Below are 18583 nucleotides of genomic sequence, written 5' to 3'. Positions count from 1 at the left end.
CTTTGGTTGATTTAAAAAGGATTATACATTTTCCTCTGGATCTCTCTCTCTCTCTCTCTCTCTCTCTCTCTCTCTCTCTCTCTCTCTCTCTCTCTCTCTCTCTCTCTCTCTCATACCAAGCATAATAGTTTCTTGCATGTTTTTCTGGGCATCGTGTCGTGGCAACGGGCGCTTCCACATCACTTGATTGGATGCGCTCCTGTGTCGGCTCCCCTGCACGCTGCGCAACCCTCTCCAGAGTCTCCACCTGGGCGTGGTTCACCTGCGGCGTGCGATCGGTCTTCATTGTGCAAACTGTGCGCGAGAGAGATCCTCGCCACCATTACAAGTCCAAGACAAACTGTAATAAAATTTTAAACATGTCAAACTTATTGCAGACAAAAACAAAACTACATTGCGAAGTCTTGAAGAGGATGAAAGGGAATTTGGCGCCTAGGGGATCCCATGCATGCACCGTGCAGTGAAGCTCGAACAACCCATCAAACTTGAAGCTGCAAAAGCTCATTACAGGTGGAGCCAAGCCTTCAGTTGACTAGGAATGTGGTGAAGGGAGCTTCAACTTGACAAGATCATCCACAACCTCATCTCCATAACATTATGTCGTGGAGAAGCACCTCAACTGTCCAAAAACCATATTTGCCTGAATGTGGGTAGATGATGAAAACATAGGCAACACTAGTACGAAGGCTGAATTATTGTGTTAGAGATTCCAATGGACATGATGATTCCAAAACTGCTCGCATCATGCTTCAAAGGGGGCATAACAAACCTTACAGTGATGGACACCTTGTTGTAGCTTTGCTCAAGGAGTGCACCAGGTTAAAGGATCTCGAAAAGGGTAGTAATTTACACACTGAGATTGCCAAAACCTGTCTTATAGAAATTGACCCTTTTGTTGGTAATACCCTCATTGATATGTATGCAAAGTGTGGAAGTGTTTGACAGAATGGAGATTAGAGATGTGGTATCATGGAATGCACTTATTGGAGATTACGTCAACTATGATTGGGGAGAGTTAGTACTACATTGCTTTGAAGGGATGAAACTTGAAGGGGCCTTACCAGATGCTGTTACATGCGTTTGTGTCCTGAAAACTTGTTCAAGTTTGATTGCCACAAGCAAAGGGAAAGAATCCCATGCTATGGTTCAACAGAGGGTTGGTTAAATAATAACATTTATGTTGGCAATGCTTTAATTGATATGTATGCCACTGGTCTCGTTTCATAAGCACATAAAATCTTTGATGAGCTTTCGGTTCGGGATATAGTCTCTCGCAACACATTGATTGCTGGATATGTGAAACATGATGCTAGCGGTAAAGCATTAACTTGTTTTAGCAAGATAAAGTGTAGTGGAGTGCATCCAACCATTGTCACATACTGTTGTGTATTAAGAGCATGTGCAGCAAGTCGAGCAACAGACCAAGGTTTTGAGATTTATTCTAAGATTATTCAGGAGCAGGTGCTAGAAACCACTTCGGCTATATGTGACTCACTCGTCAATATGTTGATTGAATGTGGACTCTTTGCAGATGCGCATGATGTTTTTTCTAAACTTTCTAGTCGGAATGGCGCTTCCTGGACTACTTTGATTGCAGGATGTGTTGAGTTTGACATTGCAGAGCAAGCACTGGAATTTGCTGAACAGATGCGAGTAGAGGGATTTCCGGGAAACTCTGCCACCTTTGTTTACAGATTGAAAGCTTGTGGCATAATTGCAATGATAGATGGGGGCACAAAGATACATATTGAGATCACAAAAATCGGGTTACTAGACAAAGACATTGTGGTTGGGAATGCCTTGGTGGACATGTATGCCAAATGTGGTAAGCTAACAGAGGCCTACAAAGCTATGGAAATACATTCTGTGCAAAATGTTGTTTCTTGGACTACATTGATGGCAGGATATGTAAACTATGAGCTTAATCATGAAGCTCTAAACTCATTTGAACAAATGCAACATAATGCCATGTCCCAAATAAGGTGTCTCTTTTCTATTGAGCCTGAAAGCTTATGGCTCTGCTAGGGCCACGGAGAAGGGACATGAAATACATGCTAAGTTTCCACGAAGAAGCTTGTGGAATAAAAAACTTGTGATTGGAAATGCCCTTGTGGATATGTATGTCAAGCTTGGATTTCTTGTAAAAGCTAGTGAAGTATTTGAAATGCTTCCAGCTCACGATGTTATCTCATGGATAAGTGTCATTGCAGGGTTTTTCACATGGGTATGGCGAACAAGCATTGGCTTCTTTTGAACATATGAGATTTGAAGGGATTCTTCCAAACTATGTTACTTCTGTTTGTGCCCTCCAATATTGTGAAATTCTTGGAGCCATAGACAAAGGGAGAGAAATACATGCTGAAATGGTAGGCAAGGGTTTACGGGAAAATTGGCTATCAGCAATGCACTTATAAATATGTATGCCAAGTTTGGTTTGTTCAGACAAGCATGGAGTGTCTTGTACAATTCTCTATTATGTGATGTCATCTCATAGACAACCTTGATTGCAGGCTATGTCTATCATTACTGTAGTCAGGAAGCTCTTATATGCTTTGAACTTATGCAGTTCAAGAGGGTCCCTCCAAATCCAGTCACGTTGTGTTTTCAAAGCTTGTAAAAATGTTGGGGCACTGGAAAAAATTTTCAAGATCCATGCGCAGATGTTAAAGCATGGGATGATGGGAAGTGAGTTTGCTGTTGGTATTGTACTGGTGGATATGTATTGCAAGTGTGGCTTTCTTAAAAAAGCTCCGAAACTAATTGATCATCTTGTGATGAGAGATGTAGTTTCTTGGAACTCTTTGATGTTCGGCTATGCTAACCGTAATCATGCTAGCGAAGTGTTAAGTTTTTCCAAGAAAATGGAGCTTGGTGGTGGCTCTCCAGATGCCGTCTCATTTGTTTGCATTTTGTAAGCTTGTGTAACCCTTGAGGCCATACAGAAGGGAATTGAAATTCACAATGAGATTTCCAAGAGAGGACTGTTAAAAAGAGATTGTATTATTGGAAACGCACTCGTTGATATGTATGCAAAGTGTGGTCTCGTTGCAAGGGAACAATAAGTGTTTGGCAGGCTTTTAGTTGGTGACCCTGTCACATGGAGCTCATTGATTACAACATACTGCCAGCTAAGACTAAACAAACCAATGTTTTCCACCTTTTACACCATGGAGAGAGAAGGCATAAAGCCAGATTTAGTAACATTCATAGGTGTTTTGAAGACACGTAGCCAAACATGTTTGGTGGATAAGGGGCAGGTGTTTTTTGATGGCATCAGCAACGATTTTTGCCTTGTACCAACTCTTGAGCATCACATGTGCATGGTGGATATCTTTAAACAAGTATTCCACTTGGACAATGCAATGATCTCAATATTTATCTTTGTGCCCTCATCTGTGATTGCAATTATGGCACAAGCTTTCAATCTGTAAAGTAAAGTGGCCGAGTTTCCCAAAAACCCCTCTACTCGCATCTGCAATGTCAAACTCAACACATCTTGTGATTAAAGTAGTCCATGAAATTCCATTCCAACTAGAAAGTTTAGAAAAAACATCATGTTCATCTGCAAAGAGCCCACATTCAATGAACATATTGATGAGTGAGTGACATATAGCTGAAGTGGTTTCTAGCACCTGCTCCTGAATAATCTCAAAATAAATCTCAAAACCTTGGTCTATTGCTCGACTTGTTGCACATGCTCTTAATACACAACAGTATGTGACAACGGTTGGACACACTCCGCTGCAATTTATCTTGCTAAAACAAGTTAATGCTTTACCGCTAGCATCATGTTTCACATATGTAGCAATCAATGTGTTCCAAGAGACTATATCCCAAACTGGAAGCTCATCAAAAAATTTATGTGCTTCTGAAACCAGACCATGTTTGGCATACATATCAATTAAAGCATTGCCAACATAAATGTTATTATTTAACCAACCCCTCTCTTGACCATAGCATGGGATTCTTTCCCTTTGCTTGTGTCAATCAAACTTGCACAAGCTTTCAGGACACAAACGCATGTAATAGCATCTAGTAAGGCACCTTCACGTTTCACCCGTTCAAAGCAATGTATTACTAACTCTTCCCAATCATAGTTGACATAACCTCCAATAAGTGCATTCCATGATACCACTTTTCTAATCTCCATCATGTCAAACACTTTCTATGCTCTAACAATGGATCCACACTTTGCATACATATCAATGAGGGTATTACCAACAAAAGGGTCAATTTCTATAAGACAGGTTTTGGCAATCTCAGTGTGTAAATTACTACCTTTTTAAGATCCTTTAACACGTCAAACTAAGATTCTGGGTGATTCAGAGTATGTGGATGTGCTTGCACTCTTATTGTCTTGCACACATATAGACACATATCCACATCCTCTCCAATTTATTACAATTTCCAATGATAGTGTACACTGATATACACCCACGTATACTCTCGCATGCATATACACACACACACAATTCTTTTATACAATGGAATGGTGTCACTTAATATCACCAAGTGGACCTCTCCACACGCACATGAACACACACACACACACACACACACACACACGCACGCACACGCACACGCACACGCACACGCGCGCGCATGCACACGCACGCACACACGCACGCACACATACACACACACACACACACACACACACACACACACACACACACACACACACACACACACACACACACACACACACACACACACATTGTAGAGACGGTAACGTCCTATGGTTTGATCATGCTCTATGGATAATCATGTTCAAAGTTTCTTCCTTTTTCCCACCCGACTCTTTGAAGAAATCCACCCTGAGGTTCCTAAAATGGGTTTCTACAGAAGGTCAAGAGGGTATCAAAGCACTCCTTATTCACCACATGTATAGGGAGAGGCTCAAAGTATATATTAAACAGGCTGCTCTGTTTCAGTAAGCCCCACTTGATGCTGAGAAAAATGAAATGGAAACCTTTCTTCAAAAGGCTGTCTTGCCCACCAGAGAATCTAACTCTGACTCTAGACATGGCAAAAGAGGAAGAGTGGACCAGGGAAGAGGCAGATAGAGGAAGGGCATGAACCCCCACTTTTTAACCCAACCACCTAACACCCCTCCTTGGACCCCTGTTTTTTCACCATCTGAGTCCTCTACTAGCTACTCTAATGTCAGCCGATCTGCAGCACAAACCCCCAGTCCATCACCTATTACTACCCCTTGTTTTACCCCCACACCCACCTCTACTTCACGAGCTCGATCTGCGGTTATCCCGGATGTGGTCCAAGTGCTAAAAGTATGCTGTATTTTTTATCTAATTGCAGGATGTTTGCAAGGATGAAGTTGGAAGGTTTTGTCCGAATCCTCCGGCCCCTACCAAAAATTTCTTCGTCATAGATATTACCTACAGGAATGCTCTCAAGGATATCAGGTCTATCCATGCCTTCTATAGCCTTTTTTTGTATGGATTGGATATTCCAAGTATTGAGCTATGGTTTTGCTTGGTCATTCATGGACCCTATCAAGTTACAATTATGTAATGCTAAGGAAGTCTTTTCCAAAACTATAATTCCAAATTGTCAGTGCAATGAGTCTACACCTGGGTATTGTAATAGTCTTAAACATGTGCTATTTTTTATCTTCAGTACATTGACAATCAGAGTATGAGAAACATTCTCATAAAGGGACTTAATCATATCCCCCAGCCTTTGTGCAAACACATTGCCATAAGCGAACTCTGGTTATGCCTTTCCAATCTATTACAAAATAACATTTTAGTCTTACCTCCCCTACTTCAGGAGGATAGAGTTAAACAACTCTTCTGGGCTTTTTGTGAAACCATGCTTCCATTTAAAAACTCAACCAAGTTAATTGCCCCTATGGATCAGCATATCGAGGCTCTAAAAAGAAAGTATTTTATTACCTGCTTAGACAAGGCTACCAATAACCGTGTCTTTATATGCCCAACCTTTATGACTCAAGAAGCTAAAAAGAGGCTCTTTGAAGCCAACTTTCTACCCATTACTATTCCGCAGTCTGACATTTAGAAAACAATTAATGATTACCTCACCAAACTTCACCTCAAAAACCTTTACCCTCTACCTTACCTAACAGCCATTTATAAGGCTCACAAAAATGCCTATATATGGATCACTTGTGGGTCTAATTGCTGTTTCTCAAAGGTATCTTTACTCTTAGCTTGCATCCTCAATACATGTAAGTGTGCCCTACTTAAAGCATAGGGCACACTTACTCAACCAAAAAGCCTTATTATGTTGTAATATCCGACTCCAATCGTGGTGGGTTGTGGACTCCCTGTACGAAGTTATTCTCAATCTACCAAACACAGTAACCTCGGTATTCTCAGCTGATATCAAGAAATGTTATGAGAATATACCCCATCATGGAAGTATTGGTATAATATCCAGCATCAACTCTCTCATCAGCTATGTCTTTGATCAACAAGCCCCTTTCATCTCATTTAAGAACTTTCCCAAGCAGTGTACAAATGTAAACTGGTCACAATAGCCCTATAAAAACCAGCTATCCTTTGACAAGAGACAAGTCCTTGAGCTAAACACCTGGCTTATTAGTAATATGTATGTATAGTGTAATGGAGAGGTCTACAGGCAGATTAATGGCATCCCCATGGGACTTGATTTCTCTCCAATTTGGTGTAATCTCTACCTCCATGCATTGGAATATACTACATACACTCAACCCTCCAAGATCCTCTTCATGTTGGACACCACCTCCTTCAATTCAAAACTCCATTCAGATTCTTTGATGATATCTTTTGGGTCAATAATGATCATCCTAGGTATTTTACTATTACCAACCCAATTTACCCCCCTGCCTCTCCATTGATGATAGCAACACCATTTTTAAAGATGGTACAAAAGTTAGCACAACCTTCCTCAGCATGCAGCTTGAAGTACATCATGGGAAACTCCACCGGTCCAGGATTGACAAGAGTAAGGTGGTCCCTGCTCGTGTTCTAAAATTCATTCATAGAGGCAGCCAATAGGCCCTAAAATTGGTCTCATAAGGTCATTTTATCCCAAATCAAGACCATTATCTTCTGTAACCATTCTATAGAACAAGCTTGCTTTGATATTAAAGCCCTTGTCCAAGCCTTTTGTACCAATGGCTTTGAGAGAATTAGATTATGGAGAATCATCTATAAATATCTGGATGACACAGAAAACCTTCAATCATGTGCACACTTCAAGACAGTCCACTCTTGCCTCAAGAGGTGGGCACTAGGTCCCTAATGGGGGCCTAGTGGCCCCATTAGTGGGCTCTCCTACGAACATCAACAACCTAGTGTAAAGAGGAGGGTTTATTCCACACACATCCATGGTGCTTAAGCATAAAACAACCATTGGAATTTTTACCAACCTTGACATTTTTTTGAAATAGTCTCTTTGAAAAAATTAGTAAAAGGGAGTGTATAAGTTTAATCATTAATGGGATATGCTGAGAACCTAAAACCTTAGGTAAATGAGGTAAGCCATGCCATATGGAAAGCTCCTCTTGTCACATCCACATGCTTCCACTAAACCACTACTCTAAGCTTACACCCATGCATGAAGGGCACAGAGGGTGAGTTCTTTCAAAAGGGGCAAACCCCACCAATTCTCCACGTCGCCCATATCCCCACCACCCCACTCTGCAAGAAAAACTGACTACTCCCGCCTATTGCTCTTTTCAAATGGATAAGATACCTATATATGTGAAGGTTGCTGTGTGGGACTCTGAGAGCTTGAGCTTGCAAGACTTCTTGATAGGACCTTACTTCACCAATCAACTTAACATGGAAGTTCCTACTCAGGTCCGGGCGGGCATCACAGAATACTTCTTCTTTCTTTCATTTTGCTTTTAGGTATGGTGGACATCGATAACAAGTGTCCTTCATTGATGACACCTGCCTTCCACTACTAACTCCTCTCTTTTGTTGTTGGCTGTGATGGTGGCAGATAACATTTAAAGGACTTTCCATATCTTACATACAAATGGAATATTGAGGATGGTTTTTCTTTGATTGTACTTTGCCCACATTTTCACATGATAAATTGGAATTTTTCTTGGCATTCTCTGGCTATTAATAGATGATTGTCATCTTTGTGCTCCGATGATTGAATTCCTCTTACACACACACATCCATCATTAAAAACTTGTGTGTGTGACCTCAAACATTTGATATCAAATGATAGATTATGGTCTAGAGAAGTACCACAATTCACATAGCCTTGAAAATATTTAATGGGTGACTAATAAGTCGTGCACATATAACTTTCCATAGGAAACCATCTATGGGTGAGTGAAAATTTGAAAAGATAAGCTAAAGATTTGAAACTTAAGTGTTTCATGCAAGTGAAAAGGCTTAAGCTTTTGGAAGCATTTATTCCTAAAGGAAAGTTGGACATCAAACTATTTGTTTTTTGTTACTTTCTATAAATACTATATATACTAAGGGTGCATATACTTTCCATCAAAGCATTTTTAGTGATAGCCTTATCTATCAATGACATCATAATCATATGGTTGGATGATAGAGAATACGATGGATCTCTCTCTCTCTCTCTCACCCTTGCGTGTACTCAACTAGCCTTATACCCCCCTTTTCCCCTCTCTCTCTCTCTCTCTCTCTCTCTCTCTCACACACACACACACTCACACACACACACACACACACACACACACACACAATCGAGAAAGCTTGTGTTGGTTTATCGAGAAGTTCGTGTTGGGTTTCTTTGTTCAGAGTTCATATGTGCCCCTTTCTCCAACCTCTATATAAGCTTTCAATTGATCAACGATTTTCTCAATCGAGTCAACTTGGTGTTTCACATCAAAGAGAATGCATCTCACACAAAGCTTGGAAGGTTTCTTACATATTAGGCATGCATGTCGCATACCGAAGATTAAAGATGAGCATGAAGAACTTCCCAGGTTGGATCTATTTTATAAGTGTTTGCACAAGGCATTGCTATGTATAAATCCTTTGAATCCAATTATTGGATAATACTTGGATAAGTATTATGGGAAATATGGTAATCTCCCTTATGATTTTAAGCCTTCCAAGAAAATTCTTCTATCTGTAATCATCTTTCATTGAATAGTTTGTGTTTTGAATAGCCATTGATTACATATGAAGTAGTGGATTCACTTGTTCAAAAGAATTATGAGAGTAAACTATTTTGAATGAGACATAACATCTTAATATTTATTATGAACATCTATGTATGTTGTATGCATATCCAAAAGGATGCCTTTGATGTTTCCTTGAATGGCATAGATAACATAAATATTGCAGGTGAATAGTTATCTTTCAAAATGTAAGATAAAGCATCTTTGATACACATGAAGACTTAAATTGTATAGAAGTAGGCCTTTACAGCAAGAGTCTCTCTCTCTCTCTCTCTCTCTCTCTCTCCCTCTCTCCCTCCCCCAAACAAAAAAAAAGAATAGACGTGTCTTCATTGCTTATGGATTGACAAATGATTATAGACATTTATATGGTGGTTTTTGTATTTTTTTGAAAATTTATCCAAAATATAGTCGAAATGCTACCAAATGTTTTTGATGCAAGTGCGAGCAACATATCATAATTTTACTTGATGTTTGCTAGTTGTTAGTTTCTTTGTAATTTTTGACACCGATAACAAGGGGAAGTGGTCATTGACACTTGTCTTCCCAAGTAAATGCTAGTACTGATATGTGTGTGTGTTTCTTGGATGGTGGAAGATAAGAGGTTTCTTCCTTGTTATTACAAAGACAACTGCAACAATAGCAGGAGACAAACCATCATTTGATTATATTTTTTCAGATTTATAGCTAGACTTTGTAAACACTTTGATAATTTCACAAGTGATACAATTTGTGTATAAGTTTTTGGTCTCTATTTTGTCAATTGTAAAGTCTTATCTCTGCCTTTTTGAATTTAGTAAACAATTATTTTTATATATCTATATACCCAATATCTGTTCTCTAGCCCCATTGTATGGTTTAATAATTTGTGCAATCAAACTCCCCATTGTATGGTTTAATAATTTGTGCAATCAAACTGTTGTTAAATAATCAATCTTAAACACACACACACACACACACACACACACACACATCATTTTTCCTTTTTCTACAGACACAAATTGTCCTTCCATCTTCTACTTGATATACCTCGTATTGGAGGGGGAAAAAAGTTCACGGTAGCGATTGTACATGAATGGAAAAACAAGACACGAAGCAAAAAGAGAAAGCATATTACACAAATCATACCTGCGACATGTACACAGAGATTTGAGAGAGGATTGCTTGGGTTCCTACAATGTGCTTTGCAACTTGCTCTGGGCATTACAGCCTCCGTCAGTCATGTGAAATCTCTCTCTCTCTCTATATATATATGTGTGTGTGTGTGTGTGTGTGTGTGTGTGTGTGTGTGTGTGTGTATATATATATATATATATATAAACATAAATAATGAAATATATATATATATATAGACATAAATAAATAAATAAATATATATATATGAACTTTGCGTGAAAATCATCATTCCATGCTTGCTCATTCACTTACCCAATCCCACTTTTCTTCCTCACTTACCTAGTCCCACTTTTCTTCCCCAATATATCGTCCTAGACCCCCAGTTCACACAAAACATTAATACATAGAAACTCAGCACATGATTGGAGTTTTGAGATAGTAAAACATGTTTGTGTAGCACAAGGACAAAAAGGGGAACATTTGTGCAAGTAAGCTACTCCACTACTTCTGCATTCTCTCGTTGTATGCACACTAGCATGCTGGCTATTTTGAGTAGTTCAATGAGAGCGCACACAAAATAATATAGCACAACACAAAATAATCAAGCATGGCAAGCAAGCAAAACCTTTCATAGTGGTTATTTTTGAATACTTGAGGCGCATACCTACTATAGCATGACTATTTTCAACATGCTAGCTTTTATGGTAGGTAGAGCTAAATCAAGCGTGCTATGTACATGTGTAGCCTCCCACACGTACATCAGTTTCAAAAATAGAAAAGTGCCAAATTAGTGTTAATAAATTGACTCGCAAGCCAACGGCCAAGCAAAAACACAAAAGTCTAGGAGCTGGTACGTGATTCTATTTTGAGCAACCAAAAGGATGCAATGAATCTATTTTGAGTAGGCAAAAAGTTTAAAAGACCATTCTTGACTGCCTTTCTTTTGCATGCACTTCAGTACTGTCATGCAGGTCTTATGGGTCCCAGCTACAACGATGCAAATGTGCTTATTCATACCCACAGTGAGCGCAGAGGAATGTTATCATTCAATGAAGGAAGCTGGTGACTATGACGTGTGGTCTAAAGCTTATATAGTAGAGACATGCTCATGCATGATAGCATATTGAATATTGCATGTGGACCGCCTTGATAGTAGCCTCCACCTCCCATGGGTGGAGGCTATTCAAATCCCACTGGATCAAGGTTTTCCACCTCTAGCTTTTGCATCGTTGCTTAAACTATTAAGAAGCTCCCCCGTCATGTTCAAGATTGGTCATGTCCACCGCCTGAGTACTCCTGATCTTGCTTTTTTTGAGAATGTTGTGTCCCTACAAGGTCCCTGCTACGTTTGAGCGACGCACCTTCAGAACATACATCTCATACATCATGCCTCCATGTCCATGGAGAGAGAGAGAGAGAGAGAGAGAGAGAGAGAGAGAGAGAGAGAGAGAGAGAGAGAGAGAGAGCTTGTGCTTTGTTTTCCCACAAATCCTATGACCTTAAGGTGACATGGTCCTATGTTTACAATGCCATGATGTTGATTGATATGTCTAAATTATATGTCCTTAGCTATTAAATTATGTTAATTCTTTGATTCAATCTCTCTCTATTCTGTGTATTCAAGTCATTTGTGCAAGTGTGGTTGTGTCATTCAAAGATTCAACAAGTGTATGTATTCTTGGAGAAGAAATTGGAGAGAGAGCAAGACACACACACACAAAGAGAGAGAGAGAGAGAGAGAGAGAGAGAGAGAGAGAGAGAGAGAGAGAGAGAGAGACACACACACAGAGAGAGAGAGAGAGAGACTAATCTTTATCTTTTAATTGTTCCCTTTCGAGCTCAATCGTAAAAAAAACGAGGGAAGACAACTAGCAAATTGTGAATTTACAGGACTATGTGTGGTGATGTGGGTTTGTGTGTGTGTGTGTGTGTGTGTGTGTGAGAGAGAGAGAGAGAGAGAGAGAGAGAGAGAGCTTGTTTGTAGACTTCCTCTACAATACACAATTTACAAAGGTGCAATACCTTTGTTTTGTGTGCACCTCTTGCGCATAAGATACGACTACTGTAGCTACAAACAATCTTGGCAAGGTCATCATTTCATGCCCTTCTTCCATGTTTTAGGACTACCTACTCAAAATTGTATGCATCACATGTAGTTTCCTTCTCTATTGCGGACTTTTTCTCGCCCAATGTGATATGCACAACATATACCCCAATTCTACATGAATTACGTAGTGATAGCCGTTTTTCGGCTCTCCATAATTGCTATACTAAGTTACTCCACCCTACCAAATTCACCCAAACGCTATGGCTATCCCTACCATTTCATTGTACATAGGCGTGTGTGAGTTAGGGGGCTTTTCCCATATCTTCTTAAAAAACCCTCAGCTAGCTAGTCACTGGGCTAGGTGAGCCAAAATAAAAAAATAAAAAAAATAAAAAAATAAAAGTATATTATGGCCTCTTTGTGTGTAAATATTTCATTATATATATGGCCTAAATATAGGGATTTTTTATAATTATTTTGGTATTTTATTTAAATATTTCTACTTAGGTGTGTGTTTTATTAAACCTATGTACACCTTCTTTCATCCTCTTACACCATAATTATTTTATTATTTTATTTTTATTTATTTTTTATTTGCCAATATGTACATACTCTAACCTCATATTTTTCCTTTATACAAATCACTCCCACATTTTCACCCTCACCCTCGTGAAAACAAAAAATTGATTTCTACTCATTGGTCAAGTTTATTATATTATTTACTTGCATACCTTTTCCTCTTTCACCCAAAATAATTCAAAGAGGGACCATATCATATGATTCCAATATCTTTCCATATCCATAACTCCTCCATATTTTTATTATTATTTTTACTCATTATTCTAACACCATGTGCTCATTGAGCTAAAGTCCATGAATAGTCCATACACTAGTCCCACCATGTATATATTTCTTTCTTCACCAATAATCCTCCTCCATGCATGTGTCAAGGGCAACTTGGATGCTTTGTATTATGATATGACAAAGGAGGGGCTCACTCTTGGATGCATTGTACAAATTCAACAAAGGAGGGGTCCACTAAAAGACTTTTGCAAGCATAAAAACAGGCTTTTTGGTGAGAATTTTGGCACCTATCTCCACTCCGAATTTGGAGCAGTGGTCAAAAGAGAAAATGTAGCCCACGCTCTGAATAATCACCTCAAATTTTTTCATGATTTTTGGAGCTACCAGCGGTGAGCTATGATTTTTTGAGTGGACCCCAGTCTGCCCACTTTTTTCACAAGTAGCCCATAGTCTTCTCTCACCTCTTTCCACACTTCTACACACACACACACACACATTTCTCTCAATCCCTCACTCAAACCTGCACCTTCAATGGTTTCTCTCACCTTCTTCACCATTAACCTCCCCACTTACTCCCATAGCTCTCATATGAGCTCTCCATGCACATACACCATCTCTATGCCTCTCTCTATTATCTCCAAAGTACAATTCCATCTTACTCTTTATATATATACATAAATTCAGCATGTGTACCATGCTTAACCTCTGCAAATCAAAAGATCTCATCAACGGAATTACCATTTTCATCACGATGATCAACCTTGGCAGCGGTGGCGTAAAGAAGAGAAGACGAAGAAGAAGATCGATGGTCATTTAAGAACCTACACAAGTAAGTCCAAAACTTCTTCAAGCTTCACCATCACAAGGATTTGTTCACTTCATTCAACCATCTTACTCCAACCATCCCACCCATTCTACCCATTGTAAATATATCATTAACTTTCTAGTGATTACTAACACTAACCACTAACATACTAACACAAAATAGCCATTGACCTAACCATAAAAGACACCTCACCTCAAGACATGTGTATAGTAACTCTCTCTCTCTCTCTCTCTCCCTCTCCTTACTTACTTTCACCTTATCTACCATCAATAATGCTTTCTTTTGAGCCCACACCCATGACTCAAGCAGACAAAGAAGGCCCACAATGTTTTGATATTCAAAAAAATCATAATCTTGATTTGTTAGCTTGTAAATTAGGATTTCCAATAATCCTAATGAGGGGTCTCCAACCTATAAATAGGCCCCTCTCCTTCTTGCAAAACAACCTCCAATATCTCACATAGCACCCCAACACTCTATGCGTGAGGAGAGACTTAGGTGTAGCAACCACTTGTGAGCTTCACTCTTGGTGTGAGAGAAGCCTTCAAGCTACACATTGCAAGTGAAAGAGCGTTGAGTTCCACAAATCTCAAAACCACTATTGTATATGCTCCTTCATCATCAATAAATTGAGGTTTGGTGCATCAAAGGCGTGATTCGACGTTCAAATCTTCGTCCTTCTATTTGTGCAATACGGTTTGGTGAATTCAAGGTGACTTGTGTATTTTGAGTTTTTATCGGTTGATCTTGATTTTAGGAAGTGTTTTAGTGTTTTTTTCATTGCCACTTTTGTGTCCATTGTAAGAGGGTATTGTGGTGAGAGGTCTCCCACACCCTAAGACAGTGTGTGTGTGTGTTTTGGCAATGTTTAGCAATCACTAAGCATTGAGTGAGTTTTGTACAAGTTCTACGATAGCATCATAACGAACCATCTCCATTTGCAAGTCACAAATAAGGTATTACGCAAGATCCTTTTCTCTCTCTCTCTTCCCTTTGCTCTAGCTCTCTCTGGTGCATTTTGTGTGTGTCTTGGTGTGAGGTTGCTTGTGTGTGTTGTGTGGTGCATCTTCTTGGTTGTGCCAAAATCTCTCTTGCGTCCTAGTTCGCATACCATAACTAGGTGGTGCCCCTATCTTGTTTGGGTTTGGCTGTGGGTTTGTTGTTGTGTTGTGCTTGTGGTTGCCCCAGGCCCAATTGAGCAGCACGGGAGCCTTGAGGGGTGTTTGGAGGTCGCCTCTCTTGTTGCCCGCCCCGGACCGCCTCAATTTTGGTGCCCTCACTGAGGACGGCTTGTGTATTTTTGTGTAGAATCAACCTTTAGCATAGTCAAGTAGTTTGCATGAATCACGAAGCTTTGTATGATCCCTTCATTCCCATTGCAAGGCAAAAGGTGCACATAATTGTTAGTACTAAGTTGCAATTTCAACGTGTCATTCGTAGAATTTTAGGTCCTCTTAGGTTGGCCGAGATAAACGCTTCAGTAAATCCTTTTATTTTTCCTCTCATTAGGTACGACCTTAGTTTGGACATCTATATTTTTGTTTTGTTTTAAGCATTAGGACATGCATAGGCCATGGATAATGGCCCAGGAATAGAGGTTTTTCCCTTTCATTTTACTCCACACATTAGAATAAACGTTGCAATTAGTAGAAAGATCCATTTTCAACAACGAATGGTGTTCATGTTTGGTGCCCAAAGAGCAGGAGAAATTCTTGCATCACCAAACCCTGTCATTCTACCTCTCATCAACTACCACACTTCCTTTGATGTACATGTGTTCATTTTATTTTAAAATGAAATGCAGCCCGGCAAAGTAGTGTGTATGTTTGTTTTTTCTTTGTCCAAGTTGTTACAAGAAACAAAAAAACGATCATTTATTCTAACTGGGAATGTGTGTGCAGTGAAAGTTCAATCCTTAGAGATCTAGCTCTATTACCAATTGAGTTGCAGGAGCAAGTAGTAAGGCGTCTCCCTCATAACAAGAGGGTGGTGGAGTTAAGACGGAAGGTCCTACGCGTGGATTCCATTTTCCTCTTGTTGTTGGGCACTAAGGAAGACCGCGCATTCATCCAACTAGTGTGTGCCCTAAGATTGGTAAATAGAGTGAAATTTGGCGTTTGGCGAGTGCATTTCACCATTGAGGAAGACTCTTCAGGAAACTTGCGGCCAGAGTTCATGCTTCATAGACTCACATTTGGTGAATTTTTCCCTCATTTGCGTCTTATTAATAGTCTTCCGTTCGCTTTCAACAAAGGAGATAGGGAGCTATTCAGAGCTTGTCTTAATAAAGAGAGCATAGAGAAGATTGCAAATTTGTATAAATTCTCATCCTTCTCTACTTTCTATGACACTTTGTTCATAGAGACATTGTAAATCTCTTTATGCTTTTGAATGATTTAACCATAATCCTAAGGAGTTTTTGTCCAGGAATTTTGTAGCACAAGTGGAGTCTTTAAATCTTGCAAACTTGATCGGACTTGATGAGGATGTTCTTTATGAAATTGTGAGAAGGTTGCCTCACTCCGACTGTGTGGAACTCGAAGGAAAGGAGCTCCTAGTCAATTGCTACTTTCTCACGGCCTTCGACGAGCATGAAGATCTAGTTTTTATACAAACCGCTTGTGCATTGGGAATTGTAGAGCAAGTGCAATTTATCACTTGGGACGTGGTTGCTCTTTTGGATCCAGAAAATGAAGTTCTAGAGATTTCTGTTTATCGCCTTAGCTTTGAAGAATTTCAACCCTTCTTAGAGCTCATCAATAGTCTACCATTTAGTTTTGATCAAACAAATCGAGACCTTATTGAAGCTTGGATAGCTTAAGAAGAAAACCTAGAGTGGTATTTTCTCACTTCTTCATTTGCAGGCGAGTGGTTCTAGATCTCTATTGTATCCCTTATTGTAACTCGTGTTGTAATCTTTCATAATAATGGAGAGCCAACGCCAAATGTCTGGGTATCCTCTTTTCTTTGGAGAGCCTGGAGAGGATGCAGAATTATTTTTAGCAAATTTCAAGATGTCTTGCCGTATCAAGAGGATAGTAACCGATCAAGAACGTGTAGAAATGTTTGAGGTGGTCCTTAGGAAAGATGCTAGTACTTGGTTTGACTCTTTGCCTGAGGAAGTTAAGGGGAATTACACAGAAGTTTTGAATCGTTTTAAGAGATACTTCTTTGATCCCCAAAACACTCAAAAACTATGGCAAGACATTGTTTCTCATAAGCAAAAAGACTTAGATGACTACTACTTGTACAAGCAAGAGTTTCTACGTCTTTGGGCTCTATGGATACGAAATGTTGCTAACCCTGGTGATGGTGCAGAATTTTTAAAGAAGGAGAGGTTCATAGCCGGACTCTTTCCTGACATTAAGGTAAAAGTTGAGGCGGGTGCACCTGCTACTTTTGATGCAGCTGAAACTAGGGCTGCTGAGAAGTATAGGAAACTCAAGTGCTTAAGGGGAGAGGTTCCAATAGAAGGTCTTAGACCCAAAGGTAAGTCACAAGCATCAACATCGAGGGAGCTTCCTGAGGTAACGGCGGAAGTAATTGAGAAGTTAAACAAATCTTTAAGCAGCCTGTCAATTCACCTTGCACAAGCTGTAGGTCCAAAGGGACAAGCAAAGAAGTCTGAAGAGCGAGATCCACGACCTAGGAGAGTCTTGCAATGTTGGAATTGCGGAGAGTCTGGACATGGGATGTATAATTGTCCTTGGCCCCGTGGGGAGCCAGGGAGGCCTAACTTGAATTACCCAGTGATGAATGCAGGTGAAGGAACTGGTCAACAACCAAGGCTTCTACAAAGGCCAAATGGACCAAGACCACCTCCACAAGGGGTAGAAGGAGTTCCACCTTTGCCAGATCCAAATGTGCATGTGGTAGAGGTGACAAATTCAAATGAGGCTGACATGGAAGCCAATGGAATTAAGCGTGGCCGAGGAAAAGGTAAAGAGAAAGAAGGAGTCACATCACAGAGTGACCATGGACAAGGCAAGAAGGCAAAGGAAACCAAGGAAACCAAGGGGACTCGACGTCGTATCAACCTCCAAGACTTCCCTCTTGGACATGGTATGGCTGCGTACAACTTGTTGGAAGACATGAGAGGTAAGGGTCCTGATATTTCATGGCCTCAATTTCTTGCATTATGTCCACAAGTTAGGAGGGATTTAACAAGGGCAGTTAGCACTAGGAGAAAGGTAAAAGAGAGTGTGCCTGTTGTAAAAATTGCACAAGCTGAAATGAATGAGGACATTACACCGGTGCTAGACTGTTACATCAAAGGGAGATTGGTTAGGAAAGGTCTAGTGGATGGGGGTGCACAAATTTGCATCATGACAGAGGGACTCATGCAAAAACTAGGCATGCACATCCATGAGACACCTGAAATTAGGGTCAAGATGGCAAACAATAGCAAGGCTAGGTGCGTAGGCATCTGTAAAAATGTTTTTGTGGAGGCCTTTGGCATTAAGAAGGCAGTGGATTTCTATGTCATGTCTACCAAGGGAAATGGTTACCCATTTATCCTAGGAAGACCATGGCTAATGAAAATGCGAGCTTTGCAGGATTGGGAGAGTGGAAAGCTAATTTGCAGGAATGACAATCACAAGAAGGTTGTCTTTGACATGAAGGAGCAACGCCAAGAGGAGCT

General features: G+C 40.0%; 1 protein-coding gene across 1 annotated transcript; it reads left to right on the top strand.

Annotated features, from left to right (window-relative positions):
- Nucleotides 1-946: 946 nt before the first annotated feature.
- On the top strand, nucleotides 947-2915 carry LOC147420259 (pentatricopeptide repeat-containing protein At3g09040, mitochondrial-like). Its single transcript, XM_086504499.1, has 4 exons — nucleotides 947-1160; nucleotides 1268-1982; nucleotides 2026-2224; nucleotides 2511-2915. The coding sequence occupies exons 1-4, from the start codon at nucleotides 947-949 to the stop codon at nucleotides 2913-2915; spliced, it is 1533 nt and encodes a 510-aa protein (XP_086360625.1).
- Nucleotides 2916-18583: the final 15668 nt, after the last annotated feature.

The sequence above is a fragment of the Adiantum capillus-veneris genome, chromosome 28 (genome assembly GCF_014529385.1).
Source record: "Adiantum capillus-veneris isolate H3 chromosome 28, ASM1452938v2, whole genome shotgun sequence".
In the NCBI taxonomy this organism is placed as follows: domain Eukaryota; kingdom Viridiplantae; phylum Streptophyta; class Polypodiopsida; order Polypodiales; family Pteridaceae; genus Adiantum; species Adiantum capillus-veneris.
Note: the sequence above shows the minus strand (reverse complement) of the source record. Positions and strands in the feature narration are given on the sequence as shown.